The sequence below is a fragment of the Salvelinus alpinus genome, chromosome 5 (genome assembly GCF_045679555.1).
Source record: "Salvelinus alpinus chromosome 5, SLU_Salpinus.1, whole genome shotgun sequence".
Classification (NCBI taxonomy): Eukaryota; Metazoa; Chordata; class Actinopteri; order Salmoniformes; family Salmonidae; genus Salvelinus; species Salvelinus alpinus.
This window is the reverse complement of record NC_092090.1, coordinates 53,105,290-53,126,962: the sequence shown is the minus strand read 5'-3', so window position 1 is coordinate 53,126,962 and position 21,673 is coordinate 53,105,290. Positions and strand designations below refer to the sequence as shown.

The following is a 21,673-nucleotide window of genomic DNA, read 5'->3' as shown; positions in this document are numbered from 1 at the left end:
GTGAGAAGTGTGCAGTAGGGCATGGGACAAAGGAATGTGTAGTTTTGGTGGAAAAAACTGTGTCAATTGTGGTGGTGGCCATGTTGCTGGGGATCAGAAGTGCCTGGTGCGAGAGAGACAGGTTGAGGTTGCCAGGGTCAAAATAGAACAGAAGGTGTCGTATGCTGAGAAAGTGAAGAGAGTAGAGGATGATGGATCAAGGGTGAGTAGTAGCCCTAGGCCAATACAGAGTGATAGGAATGTGTGCTTCAGTAAGGTTGGCTTCTTAACATTCATTGCCAACTGTACCGCAGAAATTGAATGTAAATCAGAGAAAATAGATGTTTTAGTGGCAGCTGCAGAGAAGTACTTATGTGTATGGGGTTTTACTGCAGAAGGGTTACAAGGTGTGTTGAACGAAAGAGGCCTGTCCTCCCAGGCAGTAGGCCTGGTGTAGAACCAGTTAAGGTCAAGGTAGTGAAATGGGGTGATACGTTTTTTTTGTAGTATTGGTATATATAGTAGGTGTAGGGTTAGTTGGTAGTGCATTATTTTTCTTCCTTTTCCCTCTTTTTTATTTTTGTATCACAAAATGTAACGTGATCGACCACACACGACCGCACAGTAGGTGGCCTCATGCGCAAACAAAATGTGCGAACGCCACATAATACCAAAGAAGAAGAACGTCATGACGTAAAATCAGAATCTGACAGAAAAACTCACAACAGTTTACTCAGGCCGGGTAATAGTCATAGTTAGTCATAATCATCAAGACAACCTGGAAGAGACGGATGTATCTAAGAATATTACACAGCATGGACTTTATCTAAATATCGTTACAGCAAGATGTGAAATGACCCAGGAGAAAATACCGACTGAGACCAACGACATCATGTTGGTCCGAAACATGAGAGATGGGACCCCTGTAAGTGAAATTAACGTTACCCACGTTTGTACATCCTTCAAAATATTTAGTTAGCTTCTGTAGTTAGCTAGTAACGCGTTAGGTACGGCTATGCCGGAAGTGTCAATAACGTTATTTAGTCCATCTTGTTGCTACCAGTCAGTCGAAGTTAGCATGTTATTAAGTAGCTACTAGCTAGTACGTTAGCTTTCTAGCTAACGTTAGCTATCTCTTCTGTTTTCGCTAGCTAATATCTCTGCCATTTTGACAATCTCATTTTCACGAGGTTATTGTGTCCATATAGATAATTACGTATTTTCACATGATTCGGATACATACACGTTAGATAGCTTTGTCGCTACATTTTGCGAACTCGTTAGCAATAAAGTTTGCTGTCCGTGCTCTTGAATTCCAATCTGATATGATTAGCTAGGCGAGGGTCGGGGTCATATGAACAGGGTGCACATGACAGTAAGTGGCTATAGCTACTACAATAACATACAGCTGGGTGCCCTAAAATGTCTTTATCCAACATGACATTGTAGTAAAGTAAAATGTTTGGTCTGGAGCTATGCATGTAGCGAACTAGCAAATCACAATACTTGGCTTTATAAATTTTTTCAAAACTGATAGAACAGCTGAAAATACAAACATTTTGGTTAAGGAAAATATATTTCACAGGTGTTTAGGTGTTACAGTGATTCTCTACACTATACTTGCTTGTTTTGTCACATAAAAAATAAATAGGCGAACTATTCGAACTTTATCAACCAGGAAATGGCGACGCGATTTCTGCATAGGGGCACTGGCCTACACATAATACCCCATAATGTCAAAGTGGGATGATGTTTTTCGAAAATGTTACAAATTAATAAAAAGTTACATTGAATATCCCTTTGGGCATGGTAAAGTTAATAATTACACATTGGATGGTGTATCAATATCAATACACCCAGTCACTACAAAGATACAGGCATCCTTCCTAACGCAGTTGCCGGAGGACATGAAGCCAATGGCGACTTTAAAACCGTTAGAGTTTAATGGCTGTAATGGGAGAGAACTGAGGATGGCTCAACAACATTGTAGTTACTCCACAATAGTGATTAACACCGGGATCCCGGGACCACTCTTCACATGTCCTGAAAAAATGTAATGACAAGATCCCGGAAATTACAACATTTCCCCCCAATGTCGCACAAATGCAATTCCAAAAAATACACAACATGCGCAGCAGCAGATTGGCCAAAAGTAAAATGGCACATTATCCAAACAGGTTGTTGCATGGAAGCCTTTAGCCTAGCGTATTTCCTTCACATGAAGATGTAATAATTTCAAAGCGAATGCATAATTGACACTGTCGGACTGCACACGCGAACCGAATGCAGTTTAGAGTTCTCATCAGAACTGACATTTAGATCACGGTCTGACCCAAGCCCGGTAAATTGAAGCCCGAGCCCCAGTCCGACATAACAGGAATTAACCCGAAAAAGACAGATTTCTAGAAGACAGCAGGCTATTTTGATTTAAATGTGTTGAAAACATTGCGGCGGAGGCAGGCAGCAGCGGAGTGAGGAGACGAGGAAACAAAATTGAGATGAGTGCTAATGCTTGCTCATATATTAGTAGAGCAGAAACGTTTGCTAGCACGTTATACAAGTCTGCTTGGTCTTCACTCGCGTAGTAGCCTGTCCTACTCCCGACCAAAAGCCTTTGGTTACTTCATCTCTGGCTGGACAAGTGGAAGTGGTAGCTTATTTATTCGTCTACTCATCTATCTACTGATCAGAAAGATTTAGCATAATGTAAATCAAGTGTATTATTTTTCTATTGACTCATGTATTAGCCTTATATAAAGCTTAGGCTATTTTCCCACTGAATCCCAGTGAAAGAGTAGGCAACAACACATCTGCCACGCTGATCCTTAACACTGGGTCCCCTCAGGGGTGTGTACTTTGTCCCCTCCTGTATTCCCTGTTCACCCACGACTGCGTGGCCAAACACTACCCCAACACCATCATTAAGTTTGCTGACGACACAACAGTGGTAGGCCTGATCACCGACAATGATAAGACGGCCCATAGGGAGGTGGTCAGAGAACTGTCAGTGTGGTGCCAGGACAACAACCTCTCCCTCAATGTGAGCAAGACAAAGGAGCTGATCGTGGACTACAGGAAAAGGCGGGCCGAACAGGCCCCCATTAACATCGACTGGGGCTTTAGTGGAGCGGGTCGAGAGTTTCAAGTTCCTTGGTGTCCACATCACCAGCAAACTATCATGGTCCAAACATACCAAGACAGTTGTGAAGAGGGCACGACAGGAGACTGAAAAGATTTGGCATGGGTCCCCAGAGCCTCAATAGGTTCTACAGCTGCACCATCGAGAGCATTCTGACCGGTTGCATCACCGCCTGGTATGGCAACTGTTCGGCATCTGACCGTAAGGCGCTATAGAGGGTAGTGTGAACGGCCCAGTACATCACTGGGGCCAAGCTTCCTGCCATCCAGGACCTACTATATAATAGGCGGTGTCAGAGGAAAGCCCATAAAATTGTCAGACTCCAGTCACCCAAGTTATAGACTGTTTTCTCTGCTACCACATGGCAAGCGGTACCGGAGCGCCAAGTCTAGGACCAAAAGGCTCCTCAACAGCTTCTATCCCCAAGCCATTAGACTGCTGAATAATTCATAAAAATCTCCACCGGACAATTTACATTGACCCCCTCTCCCTTTTGTATATTGCTGCTACTCGCTGTTTGTTTGCTACCTATGCGTAGTCACTTCACCCCCACCTACATGTACAGGTTACCTCAACTAGCCTGTACCCCCGCACACTGACTCGGTACTGGTGCCCCCTGTATATAGCTTCGTTATTGTGTTACTTTTTATTATAACTTTTTATTTTAGCCTACTTGGTAAATATTTTCTTCTTCTTGATCTGCACTGTTGGTTAAGGGCTTGTAAGTAAGCATTTCACGGTGATGTCTACACTTGTTGTATTCCGAATGTGGCAAATAAAGTTTGGTTTGATTTTGAAACCCAGAATCGCATGAAAATTCATAACTTTATTTTGTAATCCATAGGTTTCATTATCAAAGCACGTCTCACCTAGTCATGTCAAATACCGTGATAACATTTACCCCGCTTCTCTGCGCTGTCTCCTGTTGCGGCCCATATGAGAGCTTCGGTAGAGAATGTGTGATCAACAGACTGAATGAGAGTAGGTATGGATAGTTTGTTTACGGAGTTGGTCCCTGTTAAGATACCTTGCTATTTAAACTATTTCCTCTCTTCATCTCCCTGTTTTATTCATGAGCTGATCTGTTTAATCAACAACTCAATTTTGCCAAATAGGGGATATTCTGTCATTTGTTGCAACGTTGGTAATTTGACTTTTGTTTGACTGTCGTTACAATGTTTGTATGATTCAGAAACGCTATAGCCTACTCTGGGTGCGTTCTGTGGATCCTGAGCACGCTCTGTGTGGAGATAGCCTAGGCCTACTGCTTAATTGCGCTGAATTAATTGAGGAACATGATAACACTTTGGAATTTATGAACAGCCTGTTTCACAATTGTCGATCAAAGTTACTCTATCATTACTAAATATCAGTTTCACTTGCTGTGAAATCTTAACATAGTGGTGTAGCCGACAATGTAATTTTGGGAGATCCCTGTCAAAGTGACCGTATCTTGGTTTTAAACGCTTTAAATGGGCACTTCCGATTTTTGCTGTATTTCCCGGGACTCTCTGGAAAATTATTAATTGTTCCCGGTATCCACAACACTAACCTAACTGACAGAGTGAAAAGAAGGAAGCCTGTACAGAATAAAAATATGCCAAAACATGCATCCTGTTTGCAGCTAAACGGCACTAAATTAATACAGCAAAGAAAATTGGCAAAGCAATTTAACTTTTTGTTCTGAATACAAAGTGTTACGTTTGGGATGAATCCAATACAGTACATTACTGAGTACCACTCTCCATATTTTCAAGCATGGTGGTGGCTGCAGAATGTTATGGGTATGGTTGTAATCGATAAGAACTGTGGCGTTTTTCAAGATAATAAAGAAACGGAATAGAGCTAAGCACAGGCAAAATCCCAGAGGAAAACCTTGTGGAGTCTGCTTTCCAACAGACACTGGGAGATGAATTCACCTTTTAGCAGGACAATAACCTAAAACACAAGGCCAAATATACACTGGAGTTGTGCATTCGGAAAGTTTTCAGACCCCTTCCCCTTTTACACATTTTGTTATGCCTTATTTTAAAATTGCTTAAATATAATTTTCCCCTTATTAAATCTACTCACAATACCCCATAATGAAAAAGCAAAAACAGTTTTTTGCAAATGTATAAAAAAAAAACTAAACAAATACCTTGTTTTCAGACGTTTTGCTATGAGCCTCGAAATTGTGCTCAGGTGCAACCTGTTTCCATTGATCATCTTTGAGATGTTTCCACAACTTGATTGGAGTCCACCTGGGCTAAATTCAATTGATTGGATATGGTCCCACAGTTGACAATTCGAAGGAATTGTCCGTAGAGCTCAGAGACAGGATTGTGTCGAGGCACAGATCTGTGGAAGGGTACCAAAACATTTCTGCAGCATTGAAGGTTCCCAAGAACACAGTGGCCTCCATCATTCTTAAATGGAAGAAGTTTGGAACCACCAAGGCTCTTCCTAGAGCTGGCCTTCCGGCCAAACTGAGGTGTCAGGGGGAGAAGGGCCTTGGTCAGGCAGGTGGCCAAGAAACCTGATGGTCACTAACAGAGCTCCAGAATTCCTCGTCTGAAGGAAACCTGGCACCATACCTACGGTAAAGCGTGGTGGCAGCATCATGCTGTGGGGATGTTTTTCAGCAGCAGAGACTGGGAGACTAGTCAGGATCGAGGAAAAGATGAACGGTGCAAAGTACAGAGAGATCCTTGGTGAAAACCTGCTCAGGACCTCAGACTGGGTTGAAGGTTCACCTTCCATGTCCTTGAATGGCCCAGACAGAACATCTCTGGAGTGACCTGAAAATAGCTGTGCAGCGACGCTCTCCATCCAACTTGAGAATCTGCAGAGAAGAATGGAAGAATCTCCCCAAATACAGATGTGCCAAGCTTGTAGCGCCATACCGACGAAGAATTGATGCTGTAATCGCTGCCAAAGGTGCTTCAACAAAGTACTGAGTAAAGGGTCTGAATACTTATGTAAATGTTTTTATTTGCAATAAATTTGCAAAAATTTCTCTGTTTTTGCGTCGTCATTATGGGATATTGTGTATAGACCAGGGGAGGACCTTCCTCGGTGAATTTCATAAACATAATGAAACATTTTTAGGTAACTATGCTAAATATATTCACGTCACCAAATAATTTATTAAAACGCACTGTTTTGCAATGAAGGTCTACAGTAGCCTTAACAGCACTCTGTAGGGTAACACCATGTTGTAGCCAGAGGACAGATAGTTTCCATCCTCCTCTGGGTATATTGACTTCAATACAAAACCTAGGAGGCTCGTGGTTCTCACCCACTTCCATTCGGGCTGGGCAATACTGTATATCGCATTACTTTGATGTAATTCAAATTAGTTTTTGAGCGATATTCCAAATGCCTGTAGTTTTGTTTTTCTTTTTTTTTTATCAGCGTTTACGTCCACTTGTTCTAATGTTGTATTTTTGGTCTCGTCTCCTTCACTCACTGGGGCGGCAGGTAGCCTAGTGGTTAGAGCGTTGGACTAGTAACCGAAAGGTTGCAAGACCGACTCCCCGAGCTGACAAGGTAAAAATCTGTAGTTCTGCTCCTGAACAAGGCAGTTAACCCACTGTTCCTAGGCTGTCATTGAAAATTAGAATTTGTTCTTAACTGACTTGCCTAGTTAAATAAAGATAAAATAAAAACTACTGTGTGCACCTTCCCATTTACATCAGAGATCTGTATATAATGACGAAAGGCACATCTCCGCCCTAACAATGGGAATCGTTTTCCCAAATGCGGGAAGGCAGGCGTCAAGCTTAGGTCCAAAATAAGCCCACACACCAAGCCTCTTCCCCTGCCTCTCACGCTTACAAAGTTGAGAGTTCACATCTTCCTCTTTGACCAGGGTTGCCATGTTCACATTTTTCCTGCCAAATTGGGATACGTTAAATGTATTGGTTGCAGGTTTTTGGGCTACTTCTAAGTTGCACTGCGGTCGCCATTTGTGTGTGTGTTGAGAGAGCATGCAGCTTAGACCACTATTGGCTGAGTCATGTGAGTGAGAGTAGACAAAGCAGCACATGTGCTCGTCAACTTTTTACCAGTTGTAGGTAGACTATTTAACTTGTCATTATGCGCAAGTGGAAACTTGAAATGGAAGTTATGGAACTCCCTTGCTTGCTTCTGTTATGGGGAAAAGTCCTCAATGAATACATTTTCATCTGTTGGCCATCAAGTAGCCTACCTGGAGCTGGCAAACAGATTGAACGAATAGCCTATAACTTCAGTGTATTCTTGTTGTAGCCTTGTGTTATTATGCAATTATTAATGGCTACATTTAGTTGATCAAATTGGAAGTTATCAAAGCTGTATCGCAATTGCCGGTCAGTGGTTAGAACGCATTAGATTGACGGTAACAGTCAGTCAGATTTAGGCCCCAGGTATAAAAAAAAGAAAAGAAATAATATTAATAATAATAATAAACACTGGCTGTTGTTGACAAGCATATTCAGTTCATAAACATATCATTCATATTTAATTCAGTGATTGAAATTATGACCCCATCCTCAGTAGCCTATTCCAGCAGGCTATTGGGAAACACAAGCACTTCTTACCTCGAAATCGCCAAACTATTCATGTTCAAATAAATTAATCTCTAACTTTGAACTAAGCAAGCTGCTAAATCGTTCAGATGACATCTTGCCTACGTTTGACTTACATCTTCAGTCTACAGAAGCCTATCAGGGGCTATAGGCTACTTGCATCTAAGTACAATCGTAAACCCAGATTTTAGTTTGTAGCCTATGCCTATTGAAATGACAAGTCAGTCTCGCAAATGGGCCCATTTATAACTGTTTGTAGTCTTAATAGCTGGCACATAATAACGGCACAATGGCCCGAAAATAGGCTAACATAAAAAATAAAAAAATGTAGTTCATCGAAGTGTTTCTTGCTCAGAGATTGAGATCCTTTGTCCATCTTTTATCACTCAAACTCCCCTGTCAGATGTATCTATAGTTATGCTCATGCGCAAAAGGGATTTCCTTACAATTATAAACCGGGTTCGAGCCCTGAATGCTGTTTGGTTGGCATATCAGACCATATACCATGGGAATGAAAAAATTACTTTTACGTTGGTAAATAGTTTATAATAGCAATAAGGCACCCTGTGGTATATGGCCAATATACAGTACCATGGCTAACGGCTGTATCCAGTCGGCTTGTTTGTGCCTTATTGCTTAATCATAGCAGTCAAACAAGTTAAATCGAAATCCATTGATGGAAAATTCTGGCGAGGTTAAGGGCAAATGATCTTTTCTCTTGTGACAATCTACTTAGTTTATTAAGTCAAGTCATAATTTGCAAGGCCACTTGATTTCAACATCTGAACAAAGTGGAAAGGCTAACATGCCACAGAAGGGTGTGTTTAACAATTCAACTGTTCAACCTTGTTGGCTAGCAAATAGATCCAAATTGGCTGAACTTGAAATATAAAGATTAGCTGGCTAATCACTAGCAGGTGGGTTTGAGAGATTTGACGAGACCTGTGTTAATTTTCAATAGCCTAATGCCTGCTACAAGAAGTTTGTCATTTTTAGTGAATGTGAATTATGCATGGTTGTAGTTACATTAACAAAAAATGGCATTTTCGTGGAAAGACTTGAAAGCTACTCATTCAAGGATTTTTCTTTACATTGTAGAATCATAGTGAAGAGATCAAAACTATGAAATAACACAGATGGAATCATATAGTTACCCCAAAAAAGTCTTAAACAAATCTAAATATATTTTATATTTGAGATCCTTTGCCTTGACAGCTTTGCACACTCTTGGCTTTCTCTCAACCAGCTTCACCTAGAATGCTTTTCCAACAGTCTTGAAGGAGTTTCCACATATGCTTTTCCTTCACTCTGCAGTTCAACTCATCCAAACCATCTCAATTGGGTTGAAGTTGGGTGATTGTGGAGGCCATGTCATCTGATGCAGCACTCCATCACTCTCCTTCTTGGTCAAATAGCCCTTACGCAGCCTGGAGGTGTGTTGGGTCAGTGTCCTGTTGAAAACAGATAGTCCCACTAAGCGCAAACCAGATGGGATGGCATACTGCTGCATAATGCTGTGGTAGCCATGCTGGTTAAGTGTGCCTTAAATTCTAAATAAGTCACTGACAGTGTCACAAGCGAAGCACCATCACACCACCTCCTCCATGCTTCACGGTGGGAACCACACATGCGGATATCATCCGTTCACCTACTCTGTGTCTTACTAAGCAGACACAGTGGTTAGAACCAAACATCTTAAATTTGGACTCATTAGACCAAAGGAGACATTTCCACCGGTCTAATGTCCATTGGTCGTGTTTCTTGGCCCTAGCAAGTAACTTCTTATTATTGGTGTCCTTTAGTAGTGTTTTCTTTGCAGCAATTTGACCTTGAAGGACTTATTCACGCAGTCTCCTCTCAGTTTCATCTTAGCACTTGATGGTTTTTGCCACAGCACTTGAAGAAACTTTCAAAGTTCTTTAATTGTTCCGGATTGACTGACCTTCATTTCTTAAAGATATGATGGACAGTCGTTAAAATTCACTTTTAACAAGGCACACCTGTTAATTGAAATGCATTCCAGGTGACTACCTCATGAAGCTGGTTGAGAGTTTTTATTTTGTGTTTAACCTTTTATTTAACTAGGCAAGTCAGTTAAGAACAAGTTCTTATTTACAATGACGGCCTAACAAAAGGAAAAAGGCCTCCTGTGGGGACGGGGGCTGGGATTCAAAATTTAAAAAAGATATAAATATATGCCAAAATGCACATTATGACAAGAGACAACCCTACATAGAGACCCTAAGACGACAACAGAGCAAGGCAACAACACATGACAACACAGAATGCCAAGAGTGTGCAAAGCTGTCATCAAGGCAAAGGGTAGCTACTTTGAAGAATCTCATATAAAATGTATTTAGATATTTATTTTTATTTTTTTTGGTTTCTACATGATTCCATATGTGTTATTTCATAGTTTTGATGTCTTCACTACTATTATTAGACCAATGTAGAAAATAGTACAGATAAAGAAAAACCCTAGATGAGTAGGTGTGTCCAAACTTTTGACTGGTACTGTAGGTGCTGGGCTTATAAAGAATTCTAGTAAACAATAATTCCCCCACACTGTTAAAGCTCCCAATTCACCGCTTATTGACAAAGTTCCGATCCGTAACGAATCTTCGTCAGGCCAAACACACAAACTGGGTGCTCACATCCCAAAATATACACATTTCACCTCACATGACCATTGTGGACATGACGTATGGTGGGTGCAAAAACTATTTGTGTATCTCTAATAACTTGATAACAATGAGATGGGTACATGTAGTAGTTCCAGATAATTACAAAATGTCCAAGTAGGTGACCTGGAAGTCAAGACAAATCAAAGTGACATATTCATGTAAAAAATTGTCAGATATCAAACTCTTGTTTCAGACCTCTAGGAGACATGGTACACAAACGGTGATTCCAATCCATTACAATTCTCTTCTCCAATAATAGATTATCAGTATCTTCCCCCCCTCCTAGGAGTCTTTAACATGTTCGATGCCAATGTATCTCAAAGAGCTAATGTGGTGACGAGCATCCATGAAATTATTTAAACACCCAATTCTATTTTTCCCCTTAATTGACCTGATAAAACCAGGGGTTCACATACTTTTTCACACGGATATTGCATGTTGAATCATTTGTGGATAAATAAATGTTGAAAAAGTAATGTTTTTGTGTCATTTGTTTAATCAGGTTATCTTTGTCTATTATTAGGACATAGATTAAGATCTAACATTTTATGTGAAAATCCTAAGGTGTTCACAAACTTTCTCCGCATTGTACATCTAATAGCCAATTAGCCATATTAGCTAGCTACTAGCTCCCTGTGTCCCCTCCACTGAGATTTATAGTCCCCTCTTGCAAACTCCTTGCGCACATTGTCTGTTTTTCTTCATCTGTAGGGTTTCACACTGGTTGTTGTTGCCGGGACAACCTAAAAACACGCCACATCGATACAGCTATGACCAAAAGTGACTGTTCCCAACAAGCATAGGCAATCTCTTCCGCCTCATGTTACCAAAACCCCGCCAACAAGTCGAAAACGATAACCTAAACTAAATAGCAAAATTAAGAATTGCGATTGATTTTTTGAATTTGATCATTTGAATTTTGACTGTCTTAAACCACACAGAGTATGGAAAAGCGTTGTCAATTGCCAGTTGAGAATTTATTAGATTTGTCACAATTCATGTTATCACAACAATGCAATTAAATGGCAAACATGAGAAATTATTTGTCATTTATGCATTTACGTTAGATTTTTAAATGTGTCAGTGTTGTACTGGTTAGTACCATGGGAATTAAATGTCAGACATTTATCTTTTTCAAATTGGCAGACGTGTACTCAATCATGAAAATTATAATGCAATTTATTTTGCATTTCAATATGAATTGTCACAAAATGCATACCTATTGAGGAAAAGGAATTGCAATCTTGATATTGATTTATCATTTTTCCATTTGCATTTCCAATTGAGTTTCGGCAGGAAACTCCTCCATTACTATTCATCAGAATCAACCAATATTCATCAGAATCAACCAATAGGAAGCTTTAAGAGTCTACGTAACTAACTTACATTAAATTTAATTCTGAGGTCCCGAGTTTCCGACATGACCTGAACGCGGCAGTAGTCCCCCTACTGTAGCATCTCCCCACGTTGACATTTTCACTTTTAAAACAAGGAAGGTTGTAGCAAGTTCTTGCTCAATGTTGTTATTACAGATAAGACACTGCTATTTTGCACCGTGGACTGTCCTAAACAGCCTCTGTCACTATCTTCCCATTGCAGCACACCACCGGCCGTGCCAAGGTGTCCCATGCAGTTGTGGTCATCTTTCTAGAGTTCTTTGCTTGGGGGCTGCTTACAACACCAATGCTGACTGTAAGTAAACACACCAGACACCTAAGTTTTTTTAAATATTTTTTTATATTTTATTAGTCATTTTAACACAGGAGACTCATCCTTTACTCATCCTTGAGATGTTTCTACCTGTGGTAAATTCAATTGATTGGACATGATTTGGAAATGCATGTCAGCCAAAATCAAGCCATGAGGTCAAAGGAATTTTCCCTATAGCTCCGAAACAGGTTTGTCAAGGCACAGATCTGTGGAAGGGTACCAAAACATTTCTGCAGCATTGAAGGTCCCCAAGAACACAGTGGCCTCCATCATTCTTAAATGAAAGAAGTTTGGAACCACCAAGAGTCTTTTTAGAGCTGGCCGCCCAGCCAAACTGAGCAATCGGGGGAGAAGGGCCTTGGCCAAGGAGGTGACCAAGAACCCGATGGTCACTGACAGAGCTCCAGAGTTCCTTTGTGGAGATGGGAGAACCTTCCAGAAGGACAACCATCTCTGCATCACTCCCCCAATCATGCCTTTATGGTAGAGTGTCCAGACGGAAGCCACTCCCTATGACAGCCCACTTGGAGTTTGCCAAAAGTTACCTAAAGGACTCTCAGACCATGAGAAACAAGATTCTCTAGTCTGATGACTTGTCAGCATCGAGGGAAAGATGAATGTAGCAAAGTACAGAGAGATCCTTGATGAAAGCCTGCTCAGGACCTCAGACTGGGGAAGAGGTTCACCTTCCAACAGAACAACGACCCTAAACACACAGCCAAGACAACACAGGAGTGGCTTCTGGGCAAGTCTCTGAATGTCCTTGAGTGGCCCAGCCAGAGCCCGGACTTGAACCCGAATGAACATCTCTGGAGTGACCTGAAAATAGCTGTGTAGTGACACTCCCCATCCAACCTGACAGAGCTTGAGAGTATCTGCAGAAAACAATGGGAGAAACTCCCCAAATACAGGTGTGCCAAGCTTTTAATGTCATACCCAAGAAGACTCAAGGCTGTAATCACTGCCAAAGTTGTTTCAACAAAGTACTGACAAAGGGTCTGAATACATATGTGATAGTTCAGTTTTAAAAATGTCTAACAAACTGTTTTGCTTTGACATTATGGGGTATTGTGTGTAGATTGATAATTAAAAAATATATTTTTAGAATAAGGCTGTAATGAAACAAAATGTGGAAAAAGTCAAGGGGTCTGAATACTTTCCGAATGCACTGTAAATAGGTAGGTGCTACAGAATGTCATTATTGGTGAGTTTGGACATTTACATGTGAACGAGAGACATTGTGAAATGTCAAATGAACAGTACTGGCTATGGAGTAGCATGTGTACATGCTGTGTCTGTGTGGAGTCTGGAGTTGGTAGAGCAATGGGCCTGCCTGGAGAAGATGGCGAAAGAGCAGACAGGCCGAGAACGGAGAGGAGAAAAAATGCAAGGAAATCAAAAGACAGTGGCAGCTGTACAGATAATTCATCCAAAGGGCTTTGACTTCTCAAACACGGCAAAGCCAACACAATATGATGCCCCGTCACCTTATTAATTCAGCCACTTACTTACTTAGATAACTAGCAAGTTAAACTTAGGGCTTGCTTTAACGTAGAATTCTTTGTTTTTCACACTTGGAAAAAAAGATAATACGCATAAATATCTTTCTTCTCGGCATCAGACAACTTTGTGCTTTTGTTGCACTTCTCCACTGGGATGAGAATTCAAAAACGGGCATTCTATCAGCAGACAGCGCTCTGACTGATGTGTAGCTACTTTTCTCTGGTACTTTTCGTGGTGTGGCCAGCCAACTTTTCTCTGGTAAAGTGCAAGCTGGCTACATTCTTTCTGTGATCAACTGAAATATGATGGCCGTGCATTGATTTAGCAAAAAAAATACCTTGCTTTTTCATTGTAGGCTCATTTAGCCTACTTCCAGCCAAATAGCGTTGTACTTCTGTTGTCATCTGATGAAAATGACTATTTTCTGCCAATTGTTGCACTAAAGTATTTTCTGTAATGGAAAACTATAGTTGCACGTCCCTGAACACTCTATTGAAGCAAAAAAAACAACTGACTTTCAATATAAAACGCAACTGGTGTCAATAAACAGCGGTACTCATCTGCTTCCGCTTTCTCCAGTTGTGCTATTTACAAACAAACACGTGACTGGCTCAAATGTTCTGGGGAACTACGGTATGCTTCATAATGTAAAATAATGACAGGTGAAATGGAGAATTCAATCTGCTTTATCTTCTAACATATTGCACAAGTTGACTGCAGGTATTTACTTAAAAAGTAGCTACAAATATTAAAATGTATAGAAAAACTTGTAATAAATAGTTTCACCGGTATTGAAAAACCATCCCGTGGCTATTTCAAAATACCTCGGTATACGACCCAAGGCTAGTGTTCACCACCCGCTGGCGGTCGTTAGCGGAGCAATTCCGGTACCAGGCTGCGATGCAACTGGTAAGGATGCTGTCAATGGTGCAGCGGTAGTATTTGGAGAGGACCTGGGGTGGCATGCCACATTTCTTCAGCCTGCCTTAGGAAGCAACGGTGCTGTTGCACCCTCTTGACGAGTGGTGGTGTTGGTCCATGTCAAGTCCTCTTTGATGTGGATGCTGGCCCACGTGTTAAGAGTCTGAATGGAGTAGGTTCTGTTGCCATTCCTCACAACCTGTGGTCTGCCCGTCAGGATGTCCAGCGTCCAGTTTTAGAGGGTAGTGTCCAGAGTTGGGGCTCTGCGCTTCGAGGGAACAATAGTGTTGAATGCTGAACTGTAGTCAATGAACAGCATTCTCACATAGGTGTTCCTCTTGTTCAGATGTGTTAGGGGCCGTATGAATAATGGTTGTAATGGCATCTTCCGTGGATCTGTTGGAGCGGTAGGCAAATTGGAGTGAGTCCAGTGTGCCTGGCATGCTGGCCTTGATGTGGGCCATGACCAGCCTCTCGAAGCACTTCATGATGACCGGTGAGTGCGACTGGGCAGTAGTCATTTGCGCATGTCAGCTTGTTTTTCTTGTGCACTGGGATGATGGTGGTCTCCTTGAAGCAAGTGGGGGAACTACAGCATGGGACAGGGACAGGTTGAAGATGGCAGAGAAGACTCCCACCAGCTGGTCAGCGCACACTCTGAGGACGCGGCCAGGGATGGCATCTGGGCCGGCGGCTATGTGTATTCACTCATGAGAGTTCCTCACGTCAGACTCGGAGAGCGAAAACATCTGGTTCTGGAGCAGCGAGAGCCTTCCTGGATTGCTCAGTATTGTCTGCCTCGAAGAGTGCATAGATTGTGTTAATCTTGTCTGAGAGGGAGGGCATGACACAGCTGGATTTGCCTTTGTAGTCCGTGATAGCCTGTATTCCTTGCCACATGCGTTGCGAGACTGAGTTGTCAAACATCGATTTAAATTTTGAGTTTGTAGTGTCTTTTTGCATCCCTAAAGGATTTGTAGAGCTCGTTCCTGCTTGCCTTGTACGCGTCGCACGCCACCGACTTGTTGGGGTTTGCGCTGCTGACATTGAATGCTGCAGTATGGGCTCTCGGCATGGTACGGATTTCTCTGTTCTTCCAGGGTTTTGGTTAGGGTATGTCTGGATTGTTTTTGCAAGTACATCATCAACACATTTCATAATGAAGCCTGTGACTGACAATGTATATTCCTTAATATTGATGGATGAGTCCTGGGTGGATGAATCTTTGAACATATTCCAATTAATATTCTTAAACAGTCCTACAGTATTGAGTCTGCCTCTGTCCAGTACTTCACTATTCTTTGTGTTGGTGGCTCCCTCTTGAGCTGCTGCTTCTAGGCAGGGAGTAGGAACAGAGAGACGTGATCTGATTGGCCGTTGTGGAGGCGGGGGACGGCTTTGTATGCGTCACAGATGTTTTGTGTACACATGGTCCAGCACGTTGTTTCCTCTCGTGGTCCAGGATACATTTTGGTGATACTTTGGAATAATAAAAAATGAACTTGCTTTGTTAAAATCTCCCCCGTCCATAAAGACTTCGTCCGGGTGAGAGGATTCTTGCTGGCCAATTTTCTTGTACAGTTCGCTGAGTGCCGCTTTGATGTTTGCTTGTAGCTGTTTGTACGCAGCCGTGGTAATAACGCACGTGAATTCCCTCGGCATATCGTGGGGTCCAAAAACCCAAAACTCAATGTAGGGTGAACAGGAGCTTGATGTTTTTAACTTCGGTACACCATGAACTGTTGACGAGGAAGCATATGCCTCCCCCTACTCTTACCAGAAGCCGGTGTTCAATCAATACGGAAAATTGAAAAGTCGTCTGGTTGAATAGCAGAGTCAAATGAGTTGTCCATACGCCATGTCTCTGTAAAAACCAAGACTCAGCATTCCCTGATGTCCCTCTACGATTTGAAGCCTTGCTGCTCTGAGTTCACAAAGTTAATTTTCCAGCGATTGGACATTAGCCATCGGGATGCTAGAAAGAGGAGGACATGTAGCCTGTCTTTTCAGCTTGGCTTGGAGTCCCCTTTTTCGTTCTACTTCGTCGTCACCGGCATTGCCTTCTGTCGTCTCGGCCAGGAGAAACAGGTAAGCCAGCTGTGCGAGAAATGAATTATTCCAGAACTGGGAGGCTCAGCGATAAGTCTGTAGCTTCTGATTCATGATCCAGAAGTGTTTGTCGCTCGTAGGAAATTATTACACAAACATTCTGAACAAACAAAGTCATAATTAATGCAAAAATAGTCGAGCAGGAAGCGGCAAGACGTGCGCCCTCCTCAGTGCCCCAAAGGTCATGAATGAATGACAGCATTATCTGTTTAGACTTTGCAAATTACCTAACAAGGGTATTTGTATTGTCTCCTTCCTCTGTCCTCCAGGTTCTTCATGAAACGTTCCCACAGCACACATTTCTCATGAATGGTCTGATTCAAGGTGTTAAGGTAAGAGGCATTTCCATTTGGGTTGCTTTTAAGATTCAATGTTTTTTTTTGTTTAAAAAAAAATAGTAACTTTTATCTCAGTTGCGATAAGAGGATTTTTGGTCACTATGCTCACTTTCTAATTTCAGACAGCCTTGTTCTTTTAGTTAATGTTTCTGGATTATTTTTAGGTGATCTAGCTTTTTGGTGTAGGTGAGAGGTGCAGGGGGGAAACTGTTTGTCAAGTTTCTACTAGGCACTGTCTTTTCGTCTATCTGGTTTGTTCAGATCAGCATTAGTCACTGGTGAAAAGAGCTGAGTATTACAGCATTGTAATATAAAATATTGTCATGTATGACATAGAGATGGTTGTCAGTCAGAATCACAGAGGGTTGAGCTTGCCTGGTAACCCAGGTCTGCCTAAGGTTTGGTCATGATCGTCTTTGTGCTGCATTTACTACCCACAGCAAGACCCCATGTTACTATAATTCAGTTAGCTATGTCACACTCTTTATGTGCTTAGGTGAGCAATTTTAACATTGGTTATGTAGCTCTTTCACACCTACATTGAGTTGTGTGAAACGCCTGCCCATATAGGTCTCGTGCTTGATGCATTTTTGACGTAGCATTGTGATTACATTTTACCCACCCCCCTGTGTCGTGTGTAGGGGTTGCTGTCTTTCCTGAGTGCCCCTCTGATAGGTGCCTTATCAGATGTTTGGGGCAGGAAGTCCTTCCTGCTGGTTACAGTGTTCTTCACCTGTGCCCCAATCCCCCTAATGAGGATAAGCCCATGGTAAGAGGCACCGGTAGACATAGCACCCTTTGTGCTCAGTCACATGCTTCTCATGTGAGTGATCTCTACAGCGCTCTCCGTGGCTTCTGACTGCGAACCTGCTGGGAACAAGGGTCGTATGTGGGCAATGGGAAAATCTCAATTGCATACTCCTCGTGTCCTCTCTCTTTGCCTCCTTCTCAAAACCTATTGGATGAGAAAGCCATAGGTCCCTCCCCTCTGATCTTCTCCTCCAATGGGTTTTGAGAAGGAGGCAAGAAGAGAGGAAGCGAGGAGTAGGCAATTGAGATTCTCCCTATGTGTTTTCTGCTGATGCTTACCTTCTCTCACTGAGAGAAATGTATCTTCGCTGCTGAATTTAAATAACTTTGTTTTCAATATACATTTCTATCAGTGTTGAATATATGTGACATTTCCTCTGTTTTGAGTAAGATTTTTACTTTTGAATGTTTCTCTACAGGTGGTATTTTGCCATGATATCAGTCTCGGGCGTCTTCGCTGTGACTTTCTCTGTAATATTTGCATATGTTGCAGACATCACTGAAGAACATGAAAGAAGCACAGCATATGGACTGGTAATGGCTCTTGTCTGTCTTAACGCCTTAACCCCCACCACTTATATGTTAAAGAGGATAGAATAAATTAACACACAAATGTTGAGAATGTTCCACCTTCCCCTTCTGCTTCAGGTGTCAGCAACGTTTGCCGCCAGTTTGGTCACGAGTCCCGCCATCGGTGCCTACCTTTCTGCAAATTACGGCGACAGTTTGGTGGTGCTAGTGGCCACTATCATCGCAGTGGTGGATATCGCCTTTGTCCTTTTGGTCGTGCCAGAATCTCTCCCAGACAAAATGAGACTGACGTCCTGGGGGTCGCCTATCTCTTGGGAGCAAGCTGACCCCTTTGCTGTGAGTGACATTGACATAACCTTACCCAAATTGAATAAACTGTTATACCTTATGTACATATGCAATGCAAGAAGGCAATTAGCTCCGTAACATGGCAATTTTGCGGAGTAAAAAAATTGAAGGGCTGCATATGTCTGCGTATTTTGGATCGTCATTTTGCATTCTTGCGTATGTTGGTTGTGTACAAATTAGCCTCAAGTCTTACAGCTGTTCGATATGTTTAGAATTTCACTGTGATACTGAATGTTGACCACTTGGTTTTTTTCTTCCTCACATGTCATTTGTCCACAGTCTCTTAGGCGAGTGGGAAAGGACCCGACAGTGCTGCTTATATGTGTCACAGTGTTCCTGTCCTACTTGCCAGAGGCAGGCCAATACTCCAGTTTCTTCCTCTACCTGCGACAGGTGCGACTGGTTATAAGTCAGTTATAAGCATCATGGGACGTCTTAAGTCATTCTAGCATTGTTATCAATCATTATGTAATGTTATCTGACCAGTGTTGCCAACAATTTTGCGGTGAATTTCGCTTTTGGCTCCTTGATTTGTCGCTAGAACTCTCTAGATGTTTTGGCATTGCTGCGACGATGTCACAGCCCAAATTTGGCTTGCTGCGGCATAGCTGCAGTCCCTGATGTAGTGTTTTCGCCCCCTCTCTCGCCGCTCATCCCCTCCCCGTGTGCTTCTCAGCCTGTGTGTGTGTCGTTGCTGTGAATCCCACTCTCGTTTGCGGCAGAATTTAGTGGGAAAAGCCCTCGTGTCAAAACTTCACAAAGGCACACTGAAAAGTAGCTGAATTTGTCACTAGAGCCATTAAAAGTCGCTGGAGGGGTCTGAACTTGCATAGTATTAGCAACAAAGTCACTCAATTGGCAACATTGCATCTGCCTTGTCTAAATTAATTGGATATGTTGAGGGTGACGTGTATACTTAACTTTTATCCACACTGTGTAATATGAGATGCACTGTGCTTTGTGTTCCTTTTCAGGTTATTGAATTCTCACCTGCAGCAATTGCTGCTTTTATAGCAATGGTCGGGATCCTCTCTATTATCGCTCAGGTATTGTGTTGCTATATTAGTATTTTTTCTATTCATCAACTGTGAAAAGTGTCACTATTTACGATGTTCCACGTCAATATTTACCTCAAACTATTAAAAGATAATGAAGAATACAATATTTTGGATTTACTGTAATTTCTCTCCCCCCTTTTTCTTTTAACAGACATTGCTCTTAACCTATTTTATGAGAACTATCGGGAATAAAAACACAGTGTTGCTTGGACTGGGGTTTCAGCTGTTCCAGCTAGCCTGGTATGGCTTTGGATCAGAACCATGGTAAGTTTGTGTTTGATCCACAGCCAAAATGATATCTCATACATAGGGTTGGTCTTTTAGTCTTCAGTGTTGTCCAGCTGTCTAAGTGTTGGCACCGCGTGAGTGTGGAGGGGATTTGTCCATTGTCCGTGTGAAATAGCTCTAACCCCACTGTGGGACCTCCTGCCTTTCAGGATGATGTGGGCTGCGGGTACAGTCGCAGCCATGTCCAGTATCACCTTCCCTGCAGTCAGTGCTTTGGTGTCCCGGATAGCAGCCTCTGATCAGCAAGGTAAGACAACACCAGTCTCCTCTCTGTGGCTCTACCTTTTCCCCTCTACACATTGCCCTTACACAGAGCTGCAGAGGTCACTGCCACTGACCAACTAAAGAGCAACAGCTGACATGTGACAACTGATTCAAGCCTTGGTCTATGTAATCTCTACCTTGCTCTCCCTTTCACCATAACAGGCATTATGCTTTTTATACCCTTTCTACCTGAGGTGTCTGAAAGGAGGTGAATTGTGAGTTTATCTGTGCCGTCAGAGTAAAATCTGTCTTTGTTACGTTTACAGGATGTGTCCAGGGAATGATTACGGGTATCAGAGGCCTATGCAATGGGCTGGGTCCAGCTCTGTACGGCTTCATATTCTTCCTGTTCAACGTGGAGCTGAACGAGCTTGACCCTATGACAGGAAGAAACAAAAGCACACCTCAGGAACCCAGCGAGGTACAGAGCCCGCTTACATCTTTAATTTCATGGCTGTGTAACTCTGAGATCATATGAGTACAGCTGTGTTCGTGTGATGGTGAATGTGATGTCAGTTTGCTTTAGGCCCAAAGAGCACAAAAACCCCTTCTGTTGGCTAAGAAACAGTAGTTTTATTTTATGGCGTTGGATTAGTAAAACAAAAAGTTATCCCATTAAGAGAAGCTTCTTCTACTTTTTGATGATGGTTAAAATAATCATTATCAAAGTAAAACCTATCATCAATACATACAGTGCACAGCCACTCCTCAGTAAAAGATGCATGACAGCCCGCTTGGAGTTTGCCAAAAGACACCTAAAGGACTCTCAGAACATGAGAAACAAGATTCTCTGGTCTGATGAAAACCATGCCAAGCGTCACGTCTGGAGGAAACATGGCACCATCCCTACGGTGAAGCATGGTGGTGGCAGCATCATGCGGTGGAGATGTTTTTCAGCGGCATGCGCTGGGAGACTAGTCAGGATTGATGCAAAGTACAGAGAGAACCTTGAAAACCTGCTGCAGAGAGCTCAGGACCTCAGACTGGCGTGAAGGTTCACCTTCCAACAGGACAACGCTCCTAAGCACACAGTCAAGACAACGCAGGAGTGGCTAGAGGACAAGTCTCTGAATGTCCTTGGGTGGCACAGCCAGAGCCCGAACTTGAACCCGATCGAACATCTCTTGAGATACCTGAAAATATCTATGCAGCGACGCTCCCCATCCAACCTGACAGAGCTTGAGAGGAGGATCTGCAGAGAAGAATGGGAGAAAGCCCCCAAATACCAGTGTGCCAAGCTTGTTGCGTCATACCCAAGAAGACTCGAAGCTGTAATCGCTGCCAAAGGTGCTTCAACAAAGTACTGAGTAAAGGGTCTGAATACTTATGTAAAATTGTCTACGTTTTATTTGATACATTTGCAAAAAATAGAATCCTGTTTTTGCTTTGTCATTATGGGGTATTGTGTGTAGATTGATGAGGGGGGGGGACAATTCAATCC

At 42.4% G+C, this 21,673-nt stretch overlaps 1 protein-coding gene across 2 annotated transcripts in view; it reads left to right on the top strand.

Moving 5' to 3' along the window:
• Positions 1-664: 664 nt before the first annotated feature.
• mfsd14bb (major facilitator superfamily domain containing 14Bb) overlaps positions 665-21,673 on the top strand; it is a 24,944-nt gene continuing 3,935 nt past the window's right edge. Inside the window, exons 1-11 of one of the 2 annotated variants that reach the window (XM_071402256.1) lie at positions 666-904; positions 11,952-12,044; positions 16,865-16,927; positions 17,575-17,702; positions 18,163-18,277; positions 18,392-18,610; positions 18,902-19,015; positions 19,597-19,668; positions 19,832-19,944; positions 20,118-20,215; positions 20,499-20,653. In XM_071402256.1, coding sequence (XP_071258357.1) covers positions 833-904; positions 11,952-12,044; positions 16,865-16,927; positions 17,575-17,702; positions 18,163-18,277; positions 18,392-18,610; positions 18,902-19,015; positions 19,597-19,668; positions 19,832-19,944; positions 20,118-20,215; positions 20,499-20,653 — 1,242 coding nt within the window. In that variant the 5' untranslated portion in view covers positions 666-832. Of the gene's footprint in view, positions 905-11,951; positions 12,045-16,864; positions 16,928-17,574; positions 17,703-18,162; positions 18,278-18,391; positions 18,611-18,901; positions 19,016-19,596; positions 19,669-19,831; positions 19,945-20,117; positions 20,216-20,498; positions 20,654-21,673 lie in introns of both variants that reach the window. The other variant, XM_071402257.1, reaches the window with a different exon arrangement.